Here is a 17,665-nt window from a genome sequence, read left to right as displayed (position 1 = left end):
ATTTTCTGGATCAGATGCGATCTCTCGAGTTGCAGGTGTCTTGAACAGCGCGCATTGGGATTCTATATGTTATCGTTAATGAAAACAAATGCAGCAGGTCGGTCATGATTTCCTAAGGGTTCAACATGTTTTCGCTTGTCGTATCTTCAATAACAAACAGGATTATTACGTCGATCGTTTGGGGAATTTATTTTTCTCCGCACGTGGAACGGATGAAGCTGTAAGAAAATAGAATACTCATCGCCTTTTCGCTTTAAGGGCCGCCATGCGTGCGAGTTGAACTACTTTACATCGTGAAATATGGGGGACAAAAATATCGTACATTAATGTCAAGCCATAAATAGTAATGAATTTCATTTTCCATCAGAAGTTTTGCACCAATGCGCAGTAGAAGGTTACAGGAAGTGAAGTAATTAAGAATGAGATATTGGAATTAATTTATGTGGTTTGCTCAAAACATTTGAATTATGTTATTATCACTTCAGATTAAACGTATTCCATAAAATGTTCACAAGGAAATTATCATACTCTTTTTTCTATTTGAGCTGCCTCGCAAAATACTGTACAGCTTTGCGATATTGCCGTTTATCGTGCATGTCATACAAGAAGGCTTTTATACTTATATACGGTAAATTTATGGCGGTAAAGCGCAATTTAATGAAATTCTTGATAAACGTTAATGGGGTTTGAAAGTCTTTTAGCTCGGAGCAAATTGGCGAATATGAAAAACGAATAATAGTCTAATTAGATCTGATAGACTAATCTAACTGACAGACATAGTTAGATACTGTCGCAGCAATCACTTGTCATTGACTCGCCGAGACCGGAAGCAACGATTTGAGACGCGGATATTCAACTTAATAGATACCCATCAGAGACTTATCAGTAATCAGATGCGACTTATCAGACACTTTCTGTAGCAAAGTGAAAAGAATGAAGACCTATATACAATATATGGTGGGTATCTAATCGCCTGGAATATTGGAATAGTCGATGAGCTTTTCCTATGATTGCAACACCCGGGTCCTGAACAACAACGGCAATTTTTCTTTCGTGGCAATTTTCTTTTCAGATTTCTCTATAAGGTCATTCAAGAGCCACGCCAGGAAATTGTACCTCTGTTTTGGCTCTCATGCGTGGAGATACCTGCCCTTTTTGTGCTCCTTTCAAAGTTTACCCCTCGACCCGCTCGTGATAGTTCTACAAGGCTCAAATAGCTATATCTCGGAGAACTGTGGAAATTGTTCCCGTATTTCAGCAGATACGAAGCCTGACGCCGGTGGTATTTTGGTGGTGGACATATGGTCACCAATTTGTGCTTGATAAATTTATTACGCGGTTTATCAATGACGACGTTAAAATGTCTTTATCTAATCACAGCAGCGGCGACTGATACTGATGGGAATCAATGAATCTACGGCTACCGGATAGTCTCTAGTAGAATCTATATGATCATACATCATCAGAGAATAGTTATATACACAACCGAACTGGCCAAATATCTTCAACTTACACATTTAGCAACATTCACACGTTTGAACATCCATAAAAGGCAGCGATCAGTTGTACTGATTGCTGCATTTTCGTGGATCTTCAAGTCAATATCCGTACAGAAATTTTCTCTTGGATTGCTGAACATATTTTACTATCCGAATTTCTAGAAGACCTCTCGTACTGCGGATCGATCGAAAATGCAGTTTTTAAAAATTCTTTGAAATGGCTGTTTTATTTGATTATAAATCATCCGCAATAATATTGGATATAAATCTTCAATAGAAATGTTACTGTTCCGACCGTTCATAACGTATTGATGTTCGATTTGATATTCTATAACTATTACTAAAACAAAGCTTTTGCCGTCGATCCTTGAAGCCAGTTGTTGTATTTGAGCCTAAGGCCGAATAATTTCAATATGTTATACTTCGACTTTTTGTTGAAAATAGAAGTGAAGACGTGTCTGTATTGAGAAGCGACTCTTGCGGGGAAACGGAGATCTTCTTTATCGATATAACGTTCCGGCCCCGGGGTCTGACGAGTCGACTCTGTTTGTATCGAGTGGAAAAATTCAGTTATCTCGCAGGAGTCCAGTCAATAATCTAATACGACACGAAATATATATCTTTTCACCGACTGTGCTGATCAAACGGTATAAACCTGTGAGAGGAGGGGACGGGAATCCCGGTGATACTGACGCGGTAAATGAAGCCGTTCTTCTCCGCTGTCGAGTCATTCGGTTGTAAAGACGGCCGCGTCGTCGAGATCGCAAATATTTATGTAAATCATTGTGAATGCAACAAACACTCGTCTCCACATGCAAATATAGATGATAGACGCATACACATGAGCAAAGACTTCCACTCTACATACAACATCAAATACACGGAGAATATAGCTAATTCTTTGAGTCTAAAACACTCATATTTATTGAAACGATTGTCTCTCGAGATTTCACGATTCAATGGACCTTCTTGCAATTTTTCCAAACAAGACTTCAGTTGTTGAAATAGCTTATGTTTTACCAAAACTGACTTAAGTTTCAAAGAACTGCGTCCAGTTTTATAGTCATCTACTACGTATTTTTTGAATCTTGGAATAGGAGTGATTGTGCCTGTTGTTCATTGAAACGTTTCCATTTGTACTTATTTGGAGTGTCCCTTACGAGCCCACCTCCCCTGCACCCCTGAAATGAACAGGGAATTTGATTTAACCCTTTAGTAGCTACTTGCTACTAGATTGATCGAGCATCGAGCACTTTAGTCAAGGACCCGGACTGTCGTAAAACGAATTCATTTCATATTCATTTCATTTTTTCTCTCTTTCAGCCGTTAAAACACAATGCAAGTTCCCCTCATTCGCGCAAAGCCCCAAACTGAAAGGTCGACATGCGCTGTGGATAACACAAAGGGAATATTTCGGCAATGGCGTCCTATACTGGAGAAGACAGGTATCGGTTACCGTTAGAAACAACGTGCTCATCTACCACACGCACGAGCGACATTGTACTGAAAATATTCCCGCTTGTCAGAAAATCTACCATTCATTCAATCGAACGTGTATCAAAGATCACGGCAGAAATAGATTTCTGGTGGAACATTCGGCTCTAGGGAGGTAAGATCCATCGCGCACCTCGTCCTGCGGTCTCGCAGCTGATTTACCAAGTTTCTTCACACCAGTAATCGACGCGGGAATTTAGAGGCCGTTCACACATCATATAAAACTCTGCTTGTTCACTTTGTCCTTATATTGCAAATCGCAGAATCATACATTCACTTTTGAATGCATAATTTATTGAAAAATCTCCCTAAAAAACTACTCCACAAGTAACGTAAAATTCAATTCACTTCCGGCAGTATGTATCCGGTTTCATTGATAATCTAGGTACCTGTAAGAATACGCTAACAGGTACCGTGCAGGTACTATGCAGGTACTGTGCAGGTACTGTGCAGGTACTGCGTGCTGCACTCGATACAAACTGAAAAGTCAATATGACATTTTTCTCAAATAAGCCGATTTCATATTGCAGCTAAGCCCGCGGATCATCCTATTCGCGTTTGTGTTTGTTGTTTGGGTTTTATTCGTTTCCTGCTCAAATATCCATCACGAAAATAATTGGCTTCGATCTTTTCGCAGTGGGAAGTCGCACGCACCCAAAACACAGGAATATCATCAAAATCTGCAAATATCTAACCGGAAATGAGATTGGTTTGCTTACTTCCAGCTGCAATTAACAATTTGATGCAAAGAAAGCATAAACCTGGGACTTGTCCTACAGTCTTGGTTTAGATTCATAAGACCAGTCCAAGACTGTAGTCAATCTAACAGACTCAAGGCCAGTCTTAAGATTGAAGACGTCTTTTGGACTCGAGTCATGGCTGTAGAACTGTGGACGCTGGTTTCTTTTGTCGCATGGTTCGCTAAGAATCTTGAAAAAAGGTTTGAATTTTATCACAAAAAGGTTTCATTTATATCCGATCTTTTTCTAGACCGAGAACATTTCAGTGTATTCAACTTCTAAGACGCGGCCCTAACGCTATACAGATTAGAGAATGTAAGTCATTAAACTGCATCTGGATCCGGGGCCAAATTTGTCGGTTAAAGATTAATTCAAGCGTTGAAACAAGGGAAATTTTTAAAAAGCTATTTTTCGTCCAATTCAAGGGCTTGTTTCGTGAAAATCGGTTAAACATTGAACACGAACTACTCGAGACAAGTTGAGCTTATCCAACAACAGTGGAATTGGATCGAGATGTTTTTTACATGTTCATCTTGTCCACTGCTAGTCCACTGCTAGTCCACTGCTCGTTGTTTATCATTTGTATGTTTTCCTATTTGTTACAGCGAGTAAAAGTAACGAAATGCGAGATTCGCTGTGTCGTGATGATAAACTAATACCGAATGAATGGCCCTGGCTCGGTGAGTATCAACTACGCGTCGTTCTTATATTGAGAGCTGAACAAATACATAACTGATTTCTATTTTTTACGGTCACAGAGAAGCCGTTGGTCTACGCGGTGATTTCGTTCTGTAGAAAATACCGCCGCATCCGCGTTCATTAAGCAGTTTTAACGCAAACGAAACCTTTCATTTTTTGCAGCTGAAAAGCAACGCGCCTGGAACTTCTGTCCGCAAAGCGGTGGTTTTGTATTCTATACGTTCAGCTACGCGACACAAATGGTAAGTTCTATGAGGAAATTGACATTTGACATTTATTGGGTATTTTGCGTTCATTTTTTTAAACATTTTTGGTTTACAGCAATAAAAACCCGAAAACCGATTGCATTTATTTGTTAACTTAACTCAATGTAGCGGCCAATAAACACTTGTCCTAAAATGAAAAATAGTGGCTGCATTTTGCAGGGTATTTGTCCCGGTGAATGGCGTCAATCCCGACTCGAGGTTGAATGCATGGACGGCGAAGGTCTGGAATTTTCTTTTCCAAGTGCGGCCTGTAACCCATTCAGTCCATTAACCAGTAAGCTCTTTTTTTCTAATGAAAATTTCTATCGAAATTGAATATTGTTTGATTCATTTGTTCGATGACGATATCACTAAATTTCTAGACTTCACAATTTTTCAAGATTCAGTTTCATGCTTGTAATTTATAGATCAAAGGTTGTATTGTTTCGCTAACTGGGTGGAAGACGGCTACACATTTGTCATCATCTATGAAGAAAATTCATTCCCACGATTTACAATGGTGTGTATAATATCTTTTATCCCTTTATCGCTGTTTACTTCATAATTCTTATATTTTATCTATCCCAATTTGTGTCGCTATTTTGTAGAGATATCCCAGCGATGTGAGCGGTGATTTCAACGTTTATCTGTATCAGGGAATAATCGTAACCTTAGCTCTGAACGGACGTCCAGCTATGGTCAACCCAATGCCTTACTACAAAATGAGAATGAAATCTGCCTGTAAGCTTAATGATCTAAAAACCGTCCTGGAGACATTATCATCTTTAACCATTTTTCCTATCTAGCTCAGAGTTGATAACTAAAGAGTAAAATTGATAAAGAATTATTTTCCTCGAGTAACCAATTGGGAGTAGAATATTAGAAATGATTTGAATACCAATATTGATATCCTCAGGAGGCTTTCATATCCCTCACACATCAATAGATTTGTCATTTTTTATGTATTTGTTTAATGACGAAGTTCTCGAAATAGATGTCCTTACAAAACAGATGAATACGGCATACATATAAATATGCCCGAGGATTTATTGATTACGGCTGGAATTCCCAACTAATATTGAGGTTGAATTATTCTAGCCAATCGATTTTCAAGTTAACCCCATATTGCGGAGGAAAAAAATCCGAATCATTTTTTCTTTCTCATCGCAAATGTTTCAATCGATAATGATGACATATCTAATCGATATTCATGAAATGATATATTTTTAGCGTCTTCGCTTTGTTCTGATGAAAGCGAACAATGTAAAGATTTTTCAAAGAAAGGTTTCTGCACGAGTAAGCCTCCGTACGAGTACGCTAGGTTCTGTAAAGAAGCGTGCGGAAATTGCCGTAAGTATCAAATACATAAACTACTTTCAAAGATATCATTTGGTCATCGATTTTATTTCTTAAGTATCATCAATGGTTTGACGTTAATAAAAGAGAAGGGGAATTACTAACGAAAAAGCCATATTTCAGGCACAAACGTAAACAAACTTTCGAAATAGCACCAGCTCTTTCGAACTACATGTCAGCCGTGCACACTCACCACTAGACCACTGGAACTGTAGTGACCAGGGGCTGCAGTTGCTCAAAGATTGGTTAAAGTTAATCAGTGGATTGTTTACCAAGGGATAATTGAAAGTCCATTTTTACTATGGTATTTATCCGCCGGTTACCTTTAACCAGCTATTGAGCAACTGGCCCCAGTTTATCTGGTCAGTATGGTGACCAGTCAGGTGGGGTGACTCTATTCACTAACAATACTCGCTATCATTTATCAAAACTCATTTTCAGCTATTGATGAAAGCTCTTTCAAACCGGAATGTAAATTTCCCAAGCCGTATCACGGCTCGTGGATGCTTTACGAACAGGATCGAACCGAGGTTGTTAGAATTCATGAGAAATTCCTAGAATTTTCTAAATTCGGAAAATTTTCGTGCAAAAATAAAGATTTCGCTCAGCACCGATATAAACTGATGACTACGTTAAAAAATGGCTGGTAAGCTTTTCGAGTTCGCACCAAGGCGCAATTCTGTGTCGTAACAATTGGGCTTTATACCTATGACTTGCCCTGGTGTACGACAGGGAAAGCAGAATAACACAACAATTACTTCAAATTTGAGTCATCAATATTAGGCGTGGCAATTAGCTGATAAAATCGTTCTTTGATCCATTAGAATTGATGTTGAATCATCAGAAGAAAATCTTACGCTTCGCCCGAAGTAACAAAATGATACATCCCATAATCGATATCGCAAATATCTTTTTTTGGAGAAAATGCGTGCTTAATATCCCTGAACTCCGAATGAAACCAATATCAAATGCTATATTGAAATATAATGTATATCCACCGTGTTTTTTCAGTCGACCCAGATACACCTGCATCGAATTTAATAAAGCCCATCATAACGTTCTTCAGTATAGAATATGTAAGTAGTAGATGTACTGATAATATTAGGTAGCTAATTCGAGTATCAATTATCTAATTCCATCAATAAGTCGTAAGCAAACTGATTTGTTCCTTTAAACCTAGTTATGTTGTTGTTTACTTGTAGCGCCGAGTAAGAAATCCGATTTGAGTTTCAACCGATTGTGTCACTTCAAAAATGACCCGATTCCTCTCGACGACGGCATTCGTAGCCGACAAATGAAAAATCTCATCCGTAAGTAACTTAAGAGAAACTGAACTCTACAATACTGAGACAGATAACTCAAAAAACTGGCTTCACTCAAAATGTAATACAGTAGACTCGGTTTAGCCTCGTATAATCGCGTGCCCCGTCCACATTTTCCTGCTCCGATTCATTGCATAACGACCCATCCCCTGCTCAGACCGTCCCGGGAATTCGCGTATACATAACCTTGGTCCCGCGAGATCTGAGGCAAATGGAATCTATTACTATAAAAAACTGTCTCTCATTTTTGTTGTAGTAAAGAAAGGCCTTCGTCGCACTGCTTGTCACATCAACGGATTGGTACCATTTAACGCTAGTTTCTCGAGTAGTGTCGGCCCTCGTTACTGCCCGGGACACATGTCTGACTACGACGTCGTGAAATGTGAACGTGGAAGTCGACTTAGTGTGCAGGTTAATACGTGTCAGACTCCATCTCTCGGAAGGCGAGAGAGTAAGTATTCGATTCTCAGTTGTTCAAAGACGACTGTGTCAGATCATAGATTACCGAGATGATGTGCAATGACTGCCGAAGTGGCGTCTAAGCCTTAGACTCGTAGGGAGCCCTTCATTTTAGAACATAAAACACTTAAACTATATTCATCTAGAATCTCAATTTGTATATAATATGAATAATATTCGTACAGATGTTAAACTAATCTATATATTCTATGTACGTGTATGTAATGAAATTAAAATCATTCATTCTTTCAATTATGGACGGGATGGACGAATATTTTACTACTTATTTTGATTGCCCCAGACATAACGCACTGCAACGTCTTCATAATGATCACTCATTTTCCAGCGTTCACGTGTATTGGAAGAATAGCGCCTGAAATACCGAATGAGGATATATTTCTTTTTACCAGAAATAATGCCGATCAAACTATCAACTGTTGGGTAAGATTGATATCAGAAATATTCTCAAAATTGTTTATTAATTTCTAGGATGAGTCGTTGAGCAGCCGTGTAAACCTGGCGTCAAAACAATAAACGTAAAAACATGTAGTGTTAACTGACTTAAAATTAAATCAGGTAGTACCGCGGACTCATTTACCTGATCAAACCACTATACCCTAGAATTTTAGAGATTTCAAGTAAAATCAGTTAACCTACACAGTACTACCTGTTTTTACGTTTTATTCAATAAAATCATCAAAAGTAGTCTGCATCGTAAATCGTTGTTTTTTTCTGAAATGATAAAATTGATTATATTTTGAAGATAATAAACAAGTCACAAGGAAAACGCTTCAGTTGGGACGGTAGAATAGTGTATCGCATGTCTACATCTCAGTGTAATACTGACACGGCTGGTGAGATCGGATATTTCAAACAAGCAGAAACTACATATTTACTTCACGATGGTAAGTGCACGAAGGTTTATCGGTCTTATTTTTGGTTAAGTTATTTTCAAAATCAGGGTAATATCATAAGGACTATGGAGTCAAACAGATAGGAAATGAGTCAAATTCAACGGATAACTGTGGAAATCTTACTGTACTACAGTATACAATATTTACGTATATGAAAGAGTAAAGATGACAATCCATGCTCTGAGTGCTTGAATCTTTGAAACACAATAGCGAATACCGGCGTTGTGTTCTGTTGAATACGAATATCAAAGATTCAAAATCAAATGCAAAAAAAGATTCCGACATTCATCTTTCCAGATCGGATTACGCACAAGCCGGCGTGTTTAGAAGTCACGGTGACTCCTAAAAAGACTCCCGTCCTTCCGTTTAAACCAGTGACTCGCCGGATGTACACGCGCAAGCGACCGCGCGACGAACAGCCACGACCTGCGGGGTCGAGGTCGAATAACAGCCACAGAAATACTTCATTTTGTAACATTTACTTAGCGATCATCTTAATAATCTCATGGCTTAATCTTCATAGATACGATTAAATTATGTATGTGTATGCGATACAAATATATTAAACCCCTAAAATACTATGCAGATATAGACGATGCGTGTATGTGACGTTAGTGACTCCTCGGTGTCAACTGTATTGTTTTTTAGTTAGTGCGATTGTTGATGATGATGATGATGATGATGATGATATTGTGACTTAAACAACGATTTGTAATATTTTGCTACGCCTAGATATCATACACGAACACAGGTATGAATAACTTGTAAATTTCCTAGGCTACGTATGATTTAAATTCAAATACAATTATTTATACCAAGAATTCTTGTATAATCTTCACCGAATTGGAGAGAGATCAGTGAAGAGAAATCCTGCATTGAAAATTGAAAATTTCTTGGACAGATTTTGCTGTCGGGAACTAAACCACACGGTTGGTTTTTGAAAATGGTTCTTGTATCGACTAATGAAATTATCAAAGACCAATTGAGTTAAGACGATATGGTCGAATGCTGTAAGTGAAGTATCAAAGCGGCAGTCCAATAACCGGTGCAGTGATATCTCTCAGCCTTATATGTGTATTCTACTTTTAAGATGAAGTTTAGTTAAACTTGTTGATGAAGATTCGTGTATTTTCAATATGAATAATGATAAACTGCTTTCAGAGTATAATTGTGTGAATTGTTATATGTGTAATACCAAAAATATTAGTTATTGCCCGTGTTATTCCTCACCGCGGATTCAGATTATCATTGGATCCGAATCCTTGAATATATCGAGATGAGATTGATTAAAATATAATTGTTTTTGTACGTACAAAACCAGTGTATATATCTATATGTTATAATATATTACGAATCATATCCAGATTGTTGATTATCATTGTAAAATCCACTGGTTCTCACAGTGAATATTTATTGTTTGCGAAGATTACAATGTTTTCTTTACAGATATAATGAAAATGTATCATCTATTAATGAATAATAAATGATTGAAAGAAAAGCCAGGAGATTGTTCTGAGAAATGTGCTGTCGAATCACTGATAGCTTTCTATTCATTTGTAGAACGTGAAGCTGATTATTTTGCAATTTTATTATATTCTATTTGCAAGCGAATCTAGGTCTAGAGCGAGAACCAAAATGTCTACTACTATATACATCTATTTAGTGTCGCGACGATGAGCTCATGAAAATCCCTACAACACTTTATGGTTGAAAATGATAAATAGAACATAATACATTGTCATATATTATCACATCTTGAAAGCGCAATTTGCGTCAATAATCTTAATAATAGTTTCGTGCGCATATGTTTTGTATCGAGCGAAGACAATCAGAAATATCGGAACCAATTTCAAATCAACACCGATCTTTGTATAGAGACGTATTTCACGCTCCACGGATCATGTATTTGTGCTGTTATTCGGATCACATACCATTTGGTCACTTAAAACTAGCCTTTGATTGGCCTTTTCTAATACTCAACACTAAGACGTTCTTATGCTCGATACTAAGACGAAGGAACTTTACGAGCAAAAGCAAATATCCCTTTTACTGTACTAGACTAGGATATTAGAGTATGAATATAAACGATATCGCTTCTTTGATCATTTGATAGTTTGGAAAGGACTGCGTTGATTGACTGAAAATGTCCCGACGAGCTACTAATATTTCGATGAAATCTAAATCTAATTTGAGTCGAGGTTTAACGCGTTTGGCGACGAATGAAAGAATTTATAGAGAACAACTACTTCTGGAATCATTGATGAGAATAGGTCTGAATAATGAGGTGCAGGAGTTTTGTGATCGTGGAACTCCTCTGCGGTCTGTTGGGGAACCGGAAATACACAGGACTATGCCAACAAAAACAGGTAAGAAAGGCAATGATATCTCAGAGAATCATTGATTTGTTACATCGATTGCCAATGATCATTTGTGTAGCTATTTACCACGGGTATTACGGGGACATTTAGAAATGTGTTCGTTAGGCACCGCCTTGACTTATCATCGACCATTTCGCCATTATTAATACTAATGCATAAATGCCTTTTTGGGAAGTTATCTCATTCGATAGAGGAGAATCATCTGAGACCATCAAAACCTAGATCATATTTTTGTGCGATATTGGTCTTTTATAAGAAGACATTTTACATTTTTTCTATTCATGTATTTCTGATGACGTGATTGATATGAAAAACGCCCAATTCTTTTGATATTTTCTTAGTTTCCAATACATGTTTTTCTACTGTTTCTATCTTTTTATTTCAATCAATTCCATTCTAATGTATATTCATGATGAATGCCTCTACTGTTTTCATAATGAATGTATCATTCTCGTGTTTATTCATGATGAGTGTGTTCATTGCCGTGTGTTATTTCTACTGTCTTCATAATGAATGTATCATTCTCGTGTAGCGTGTTATAGAACTCACGCCGAGCGAGTATTTCCTCGTTTCTGATTAACAACTCTGTATGTTTCAGATATCGATAACGAGCGGAAAATAATTGAAACTGAAGATCTAAAACGCCAACAGCCACACCTAATGAATTATAAAGAATACTGGCAGAATTACCAAGGCGAAAAACGTAATTCTAGCGGAAAACCATGACAGGGTCGATTTGTCTCATTTTGTCTTATTGACCGTTCATTCATTTATGTTTGATGTATGATGTTTGATGACATGTCATTGAAGATAAAACGTTTACTTACATTTTCTATACGACAAATTTCATCTAAATATTTCCATGTTCCAAGCTGTTGAATTACATAGCATAAGAAGTATTTGAACTAGTTTCAGTGTATCAGCTATTTCATTTCTAGATAATGAATCATATGAAGATATATTCGAAGTTGTATGAAGTGTTTATTTTGTCTCAAGAAAATCGAAATATTTTTTTCTGGATGTTTGTGTATTTGGTTTTGATATTTTCTCGGTGAGTGGAATTGATTTCTAATCAATCTATAAGGATGAATAATTGGCGGCGCGTCTGTGAAGCTTCAGATCTATTGATCTCTCCTAACCCCTCGCGACTCGATCTACACAGATATCTCGAGGCCAAAGCTTCGCCATTTGTCGGTTAGAATTCAAACTTCTTTCTTCTTGTGACTCGGAAAAAATCAATTAACTATTCAAATATTCTATTTTTCCCGGATACAAAATCATTTTTCAAGAGTTAATGATTTGTTTATTTCTATCTATCATGCGCTATACGTACATGTTAACTCTCTGCCGTTGAACCGCGATCCTGTGGGATCTAGAACAGGAAGCTAATATACACACGAATAGCTAAAGCAGATTTCGTTTAAGGGATATCAATCCCGTATTACACATGCTTCTAAGGTTTACAGATTATGCTATTCAGGTCTAAACGAATGCGCCTGAAGAGATTTATGGAGTCGGAAGAAACCAATCTAAACTTGCCATCGAAACCTGCCTTGATTTATTCTGGTTTAGGAATAGGTATTGCGGATTATAGATTCTCTACCGACCGCTTCTGTTACAGATTATGCTATTCCGGAATAGGTAAAACGTAATCTGAAAGTATAGAATTGTCAGAGACCAGTCTGCGGCCTAAGATTCAACCATTCGTGTTTGTTGATCTCTCGATTGTGCTTCCATCTGTCGATTCGATTACGGGGTTTACGCGTGAAGATCTGTAGCCGATCATTGCCATGAACTGTTCTCTAAACCTCGGGCCGCTAACGCAATACAGCAAGAAGTTCACGGCGTTGTTCACGTAATTCAAAGCTGATACCGACGTCTGCGCCAGGATGTCTTGAGCGATAGCGTGATTTTCGATTTTAATTTCTGACCAGACGAGCATGTACAACGTAAACGGCAGCGACGTGATCAAAAACATGAAATTGATAGTCAACAACATGGCGGTCATGTTAGTTATTTTAGAGTCGCTAGAACTTTCGTTTGTCGTTCTCGATTTCGTTTTTCGACTCGACATTCTGACTTTGACAATAATTGAAACGTTGCAAAATAGAATGAAAAAGAACGGTATCAGAGTCGAGATACAGATATCAATCGTACCCCAGAATTTAAACCAGAAATATCTGTATGTCGAGCTTCTCCGAAGACGACAGGCGATTTTTTCCGGCGTTCGGTAAATTCCGACAATTCCGTATAATAGGTGCGCGTCGAGCAGAAACATAGTAACGGTTACTACGCAAATACTGATGACGGCATTGCGAGTTTTGCACAGATTGACGGCTTTTAGCGAAAATATGACCGAAATAAATCGCTCAGTGGTGACCAGAACGAGAAACCAAACTGAGAGATGAGTTAAGTAATAATTCAAGAAATAACGCATCGAACAAAAGAACGGGACGATCATATCGAAATTAGAAAACCGGTCGTCCAGAGTAACGATCCATTTACGTAATAAACTAAACAGTAAAATACAGGAATCAGCTACAGCCAGTGATACCAGTAAATACGACGTACTTTTCTTACCAATCGAACGCTTCAGTAGTACACAAACTGTGAGGATATTTCCAGTTAACCCGAATATGAATATCAGCGGATATATGTACCGAACTAATCCCACTGCGATATCGTATTCGATGTAATCCCTGTACGAACCGGTTGGTGACGGTAGCGCATCGGTTGTATTTGCATCATTAGCCATCATGACGTGGGTTGATCTGAAGCAATGATTTACAAGTTGCTATTGAGGAAAAACGAGACGAATGCAAAGTTTGAAGTTATCCGACGTATGGAAAATGAAAAACCGACCGTAATCATACCGACTGCTTTCCGTTCAACTGCCCGGTGAATTTTATCTTGTTGTTTCCCTCCCCTCCTGTGGATTTCCTTTTTTCCATTGTTTTAACTTATTTTATACAAGACACAAAAATAACTTAAAGTGGTAAATTTAACACATTCAGTTGTGTAGATCCGAATGCTTTAGTATTCACAATTTCGAACGTTTTACCTTAATCTGATGTCGATTCCAATCGAGCAGTTTTTCTTACTTCGCTCCCTCGCTGCATCTCTTCACCTGATAATAAAACACAGCGATGAGGTGGAGTCGATCGACCTGGCACCAGCGCTGCAATCAACATCGTAATTATATAGATTGATTTTTTCCGGTTACTGCGCCACAAAAGCGGATTATTTTTTCATTTTCAGCATTAAAAAAAGTACCATAAGCAACAATTTCGAATCTAAAAATCATCCTAGGAATTTAGGCTTATATGAAAAACATGTAAAGCAAGAGTTTATTTAGGTGAACTGAAAAACTGAACTGATTTGAGGAAACAAAAACCAATTTTCTATGTCGTTGCAAATAGTTTAAATATCAATACACACGTCAAATGTTCCACGTGTATTTTTAGTGTATAGTAATTTCCCTTAAGGAAATAAATCTCTTTCTGTTTGAAGCGTTTTCAAAATGAGCGACGTCTCCTATTTTATGACATTATTGCTTTATGACGTCATCGAAATTGTTATTTGCCATAAAGGATAACGATAATCGATGATAATGAATATCAATCTAGTGTTGCGATGGAAATGATCTCTCAATACAAAGACGGAAAATCAAGGGATGAAACAAACACTTTAAAACACTTTACAATTTATTCTTTAAAACAATCCCAAAAGAAACCAAGTTTACGCTTTAAATATTACACGTCATATCATTTATTCAATCTCAACAAACAACGAATAACATATTTTTCGGATATATGATGAAATATCGGAATGTTTTCAAAAATCCCATACATTATTACATCATGTGTAAGAATCGAGTGACAGAGATTATCAATCGTGTAATGTAATCTAAATATCACCTTCATTCGAATTTGTGCGTAATAATCGGTTTTACAATTTAACTTATATTCAAAAACGGGGTCCAAATTCAGCGGACTCACTCACCGGTCAGCTCGGTTAACCGCTCAAGTCGGTTAATTTGACAAAAAATCTATTCGCAACTCGGCGTAATGTTTACACGTGTCACTCATCCTATGGTTGATATAAAAAGACGACTGTCAGACAAACCGCTACATCAGACCTCGGAGGAGCTGATCGATTATAAATGTTTTCACAGTTAGTGTAAACGGTTTCCATTACGAGTTGTCACTTTTATTCGGATTGCCGTCAATTGGCCAAACAATACGCAGCGGTCTTCACAACGATTAATACTTGATTACAAAAATACCGCTTCACATTAGAATTTACACGTGGAATAGATACATACAGTATCTAGCCAGTATTATATATAATGTTACTTCACATAAATTGATATAAATATAAAATGAATCTTTAATTTGATCATTGTGGTATTCATAGGATACAAATCCATCATCCAGTAAACTGTAGATATATCTAATAAAACATATGTATACAACATCGTTGGAATAACAAAATATTCTTTCATACCATTATTATTTTCCATCGACGATATCGTCTTAAAAAAAGGCCAGCGTTTTAAAAAGAGATGGAATCATCAATCAGAACCTGAAATCTGTATGTGATATGGGATATATATATATATATATATATATATATATATATATATATATATATATATATATATATATATATATATATATATATATATATATATATATATATATATATGCATCGTATTTAAATACCCTGTTTATCAATTCAATCATAAATAGTAGCTTCGTCATAATGGATAAGTAGCCATCTTTACATTCAGACAGGAGTCGTTATATGCTATACTGGTATAATGACAGTTTACATTTCAAATCATAATATACTCTTCATGATCACCGCATGTACAACAATATCATTTGAGACAGGGTTAGAACATTCAGTGTTAAAACACAGGACGTATTTCTTAGATTCCGAGGTTGTCGGTTAAGATTTGACGCCTGAATATAACCTTTACCGCGTGGCGGAACTCGATCGTGGAAAATAAAGTTTGCATTTTGGTAAAGTTCGAACTGAACAACTGAATCCAGCGGTAAACTTATAACACGCACGCGCTATTAAAGAATGTTTTTTTTTAAACTCACACCGGCCGAACCCAGGCTTATCTATGGTTTTTTCAAATCACCATGAATTGTTTAAGCTATCGACTCGGCTGTGTTATTAGGCGGCACGGTCGTAGCACGAGTATCCGGGTCCTCCATCGTTTGAGAAGTCGGATAAATTCTCGCCGATTTTTTGCCGATCATCGCTAGAAACTGAGCCCTGAATCGAGGTCCGCTGACGCAATACAGCAGAAAATTAGCGGCGTTGTTGACGTAGGAGAGAGTGTTGACCGAGGCGAACGCTAAAATGCGGGCAGCTATGTTGTGGTTGCTTGTGTACGGCGCATTGGTCCAGCCGGCCAAGTAGATAGACGCGGGTAAAGAAGTGATCAAAAATACGAAGTTAACGGTCAGTAACATGGCCGTCATATTGGTTATTTTAGTGGCCGTTGCGGAATCTCTCTCAGTAGATCGTCGCATCATCATTTTATGTCGACTCGACAGACGAACTTTGACGATTATAACCACGTTACAAAACAGAATCGTCAAAAATGGTACAACCGACATTACGCACAAATCTATCCAAACCCAAGTTTCGTTCCAGAATAATTTGTACTCTTCGTTCAGATGCGCGCATCTAACTCGTCCTCCTGAGTAGTAACCGTACTTTCCGTAGAAGATATGCGAATTCAAAGCGAAGAGGAACGTACCCATGACCCCGAGAGCTGCTAGCATCCTAGGGGGTGAGCATAACCATTTCGCTTTCAACGGAAACGCGACGGAAATAAACCGCTCTATCGTTACTAAAACCAAAATCCAAATCGCAAATTGCATCATGTAATAAACGAGAAATAGATGTAGTTTACAAGAAAACGGGGACAAAGTTCGTAAATCGACGGACGGTTGAGTTATCTCTCTGATCCAGTATCTCATTAAACCAGTTATCAATACAAACGAATCAGCCAGAGCCAGTGCCACCAATAAATAAGACGTACTCGCTTTGCCCACGTTCTTTTTCAGCAATACGCATATCGTTAGGAGGTTACCGGCAAGACCCATAAATACAATAGTGGGCGCTACGTATTTGTAAACGTCTTTAGAGATTTTGTATTCTATATAAGAAGTGTAAGAAGGCTCCAGCACTGGTTTAATTGTAGTCGATATCAGTGAACTGTTCAACCATGAGTCTGTCGTTGTTGCGTTCATGATGATTCCTATTTGTAAATTTCTTTTTATTGTGATGTTGCACTTTGGTGTTCCTCTCGTGTTCCTCTCGTGTTCCTCTCGTGCTACTCGCCTGGTATGAATCTGGAAATGTATAAAAAGTAAGGCTAGAAGTCGTCGTTCGGTGAGATTGAATTTCAACTATTCGTGATCTGTACCGAAAACCATCGACCACGAAAAATGTCGATTTTCTGTTCGATAGAATAGATTTTAAAGAAACCCAGCGGGTAAAATGGCTTTTTGATGTTTGTACAGCCATTGACGTG

At 37.6% G+C, this 17,665-nt stretch overlaps 3 protein-coding genes across 3 annotated transcripts; 1 reads left to right on the top strand and 2 right to left on the bottom strand.

The window, feature by feature from the left end:
• The first annotated feature begins 2,199 nt into the window (after positions 1-2,199).
• Positions 2,200-9,429, top strand: LOC141905324 (uncharacterized). The gene is made up of 16 exons (XM_074794164.1): positions 2,200-2,284; positions 2,823-3,108; positions 3,984-4,048; positions 4,339-4,413; positions 4,595-4,674; positions 4,858-4,972; positions 5,106-5,197; positions 5,286-5,418; positions 5,908-6,027; positions 6,475-6,679; positions 7,045-7,109; positions 7,236-7,343; positions 7,612-7,806; positions 8,161-8,255; positions 8,578-8,719; positions 9,377-9,429. The coding sequence occupies exons 1-16, from the start codon at positions 2,200-2,202 to the stop codon at positions 9,427-9,429; spliced, it is 1,914 nt and encodes a 637-aa protein (XP_074650265.1).
• A 3,373-nt stretch (positions 9,430-12,802) lies between these two features.
• LOC141905323 (neuropeptides capa receptor-like) lies at positions 12,803-13,861 on the bottom strand. Its single transcript, XM_074794163.1, has one exon. It carries the CDS (start codon positions 13,859-13,861, stop codon positions 12,803-12,805), a length of 1,059 nt encoding a protein of 352 aa, XP_074650264.1.
• Positions 13,862-16,268: 2,407 nt separating this feature from the next.
• Positions 16,269-17,381, bottom strand: LOC141905322 (FMRFamide receptor-like). Its single transcript, XM_074794162.1, has one exon. It carries the CDS (start codon positions 17,379-17,381, stop codon positions 16,269-16,271), a length of 1,113 nt encoding a protein of 370 aa, XP_074650263.1.
• Between the last annotated feature and the right edge of the window lie 284 nt (positions 17,382-17,665).

Source organism: Tubulanus polymorphus, chromosome 5 (genome assembly GCF_964204645.1).
Source record: "Tubulanus polymorphus chromosome 5, tnTubPoly1.2, whole genome shotgun sequence".
NCBI lineage: Eukaryota > Metazoa > Nemertea > Palaeonemertea > Tubulaniformes > Tubulanidae > Tubulanus > Tubulanus polymorphus.
The sequence above is the reverse complement of the archived record's forward strand: the minus strand, read 5'-3'. Positions and strand labels throughout refer to the sequence as shown.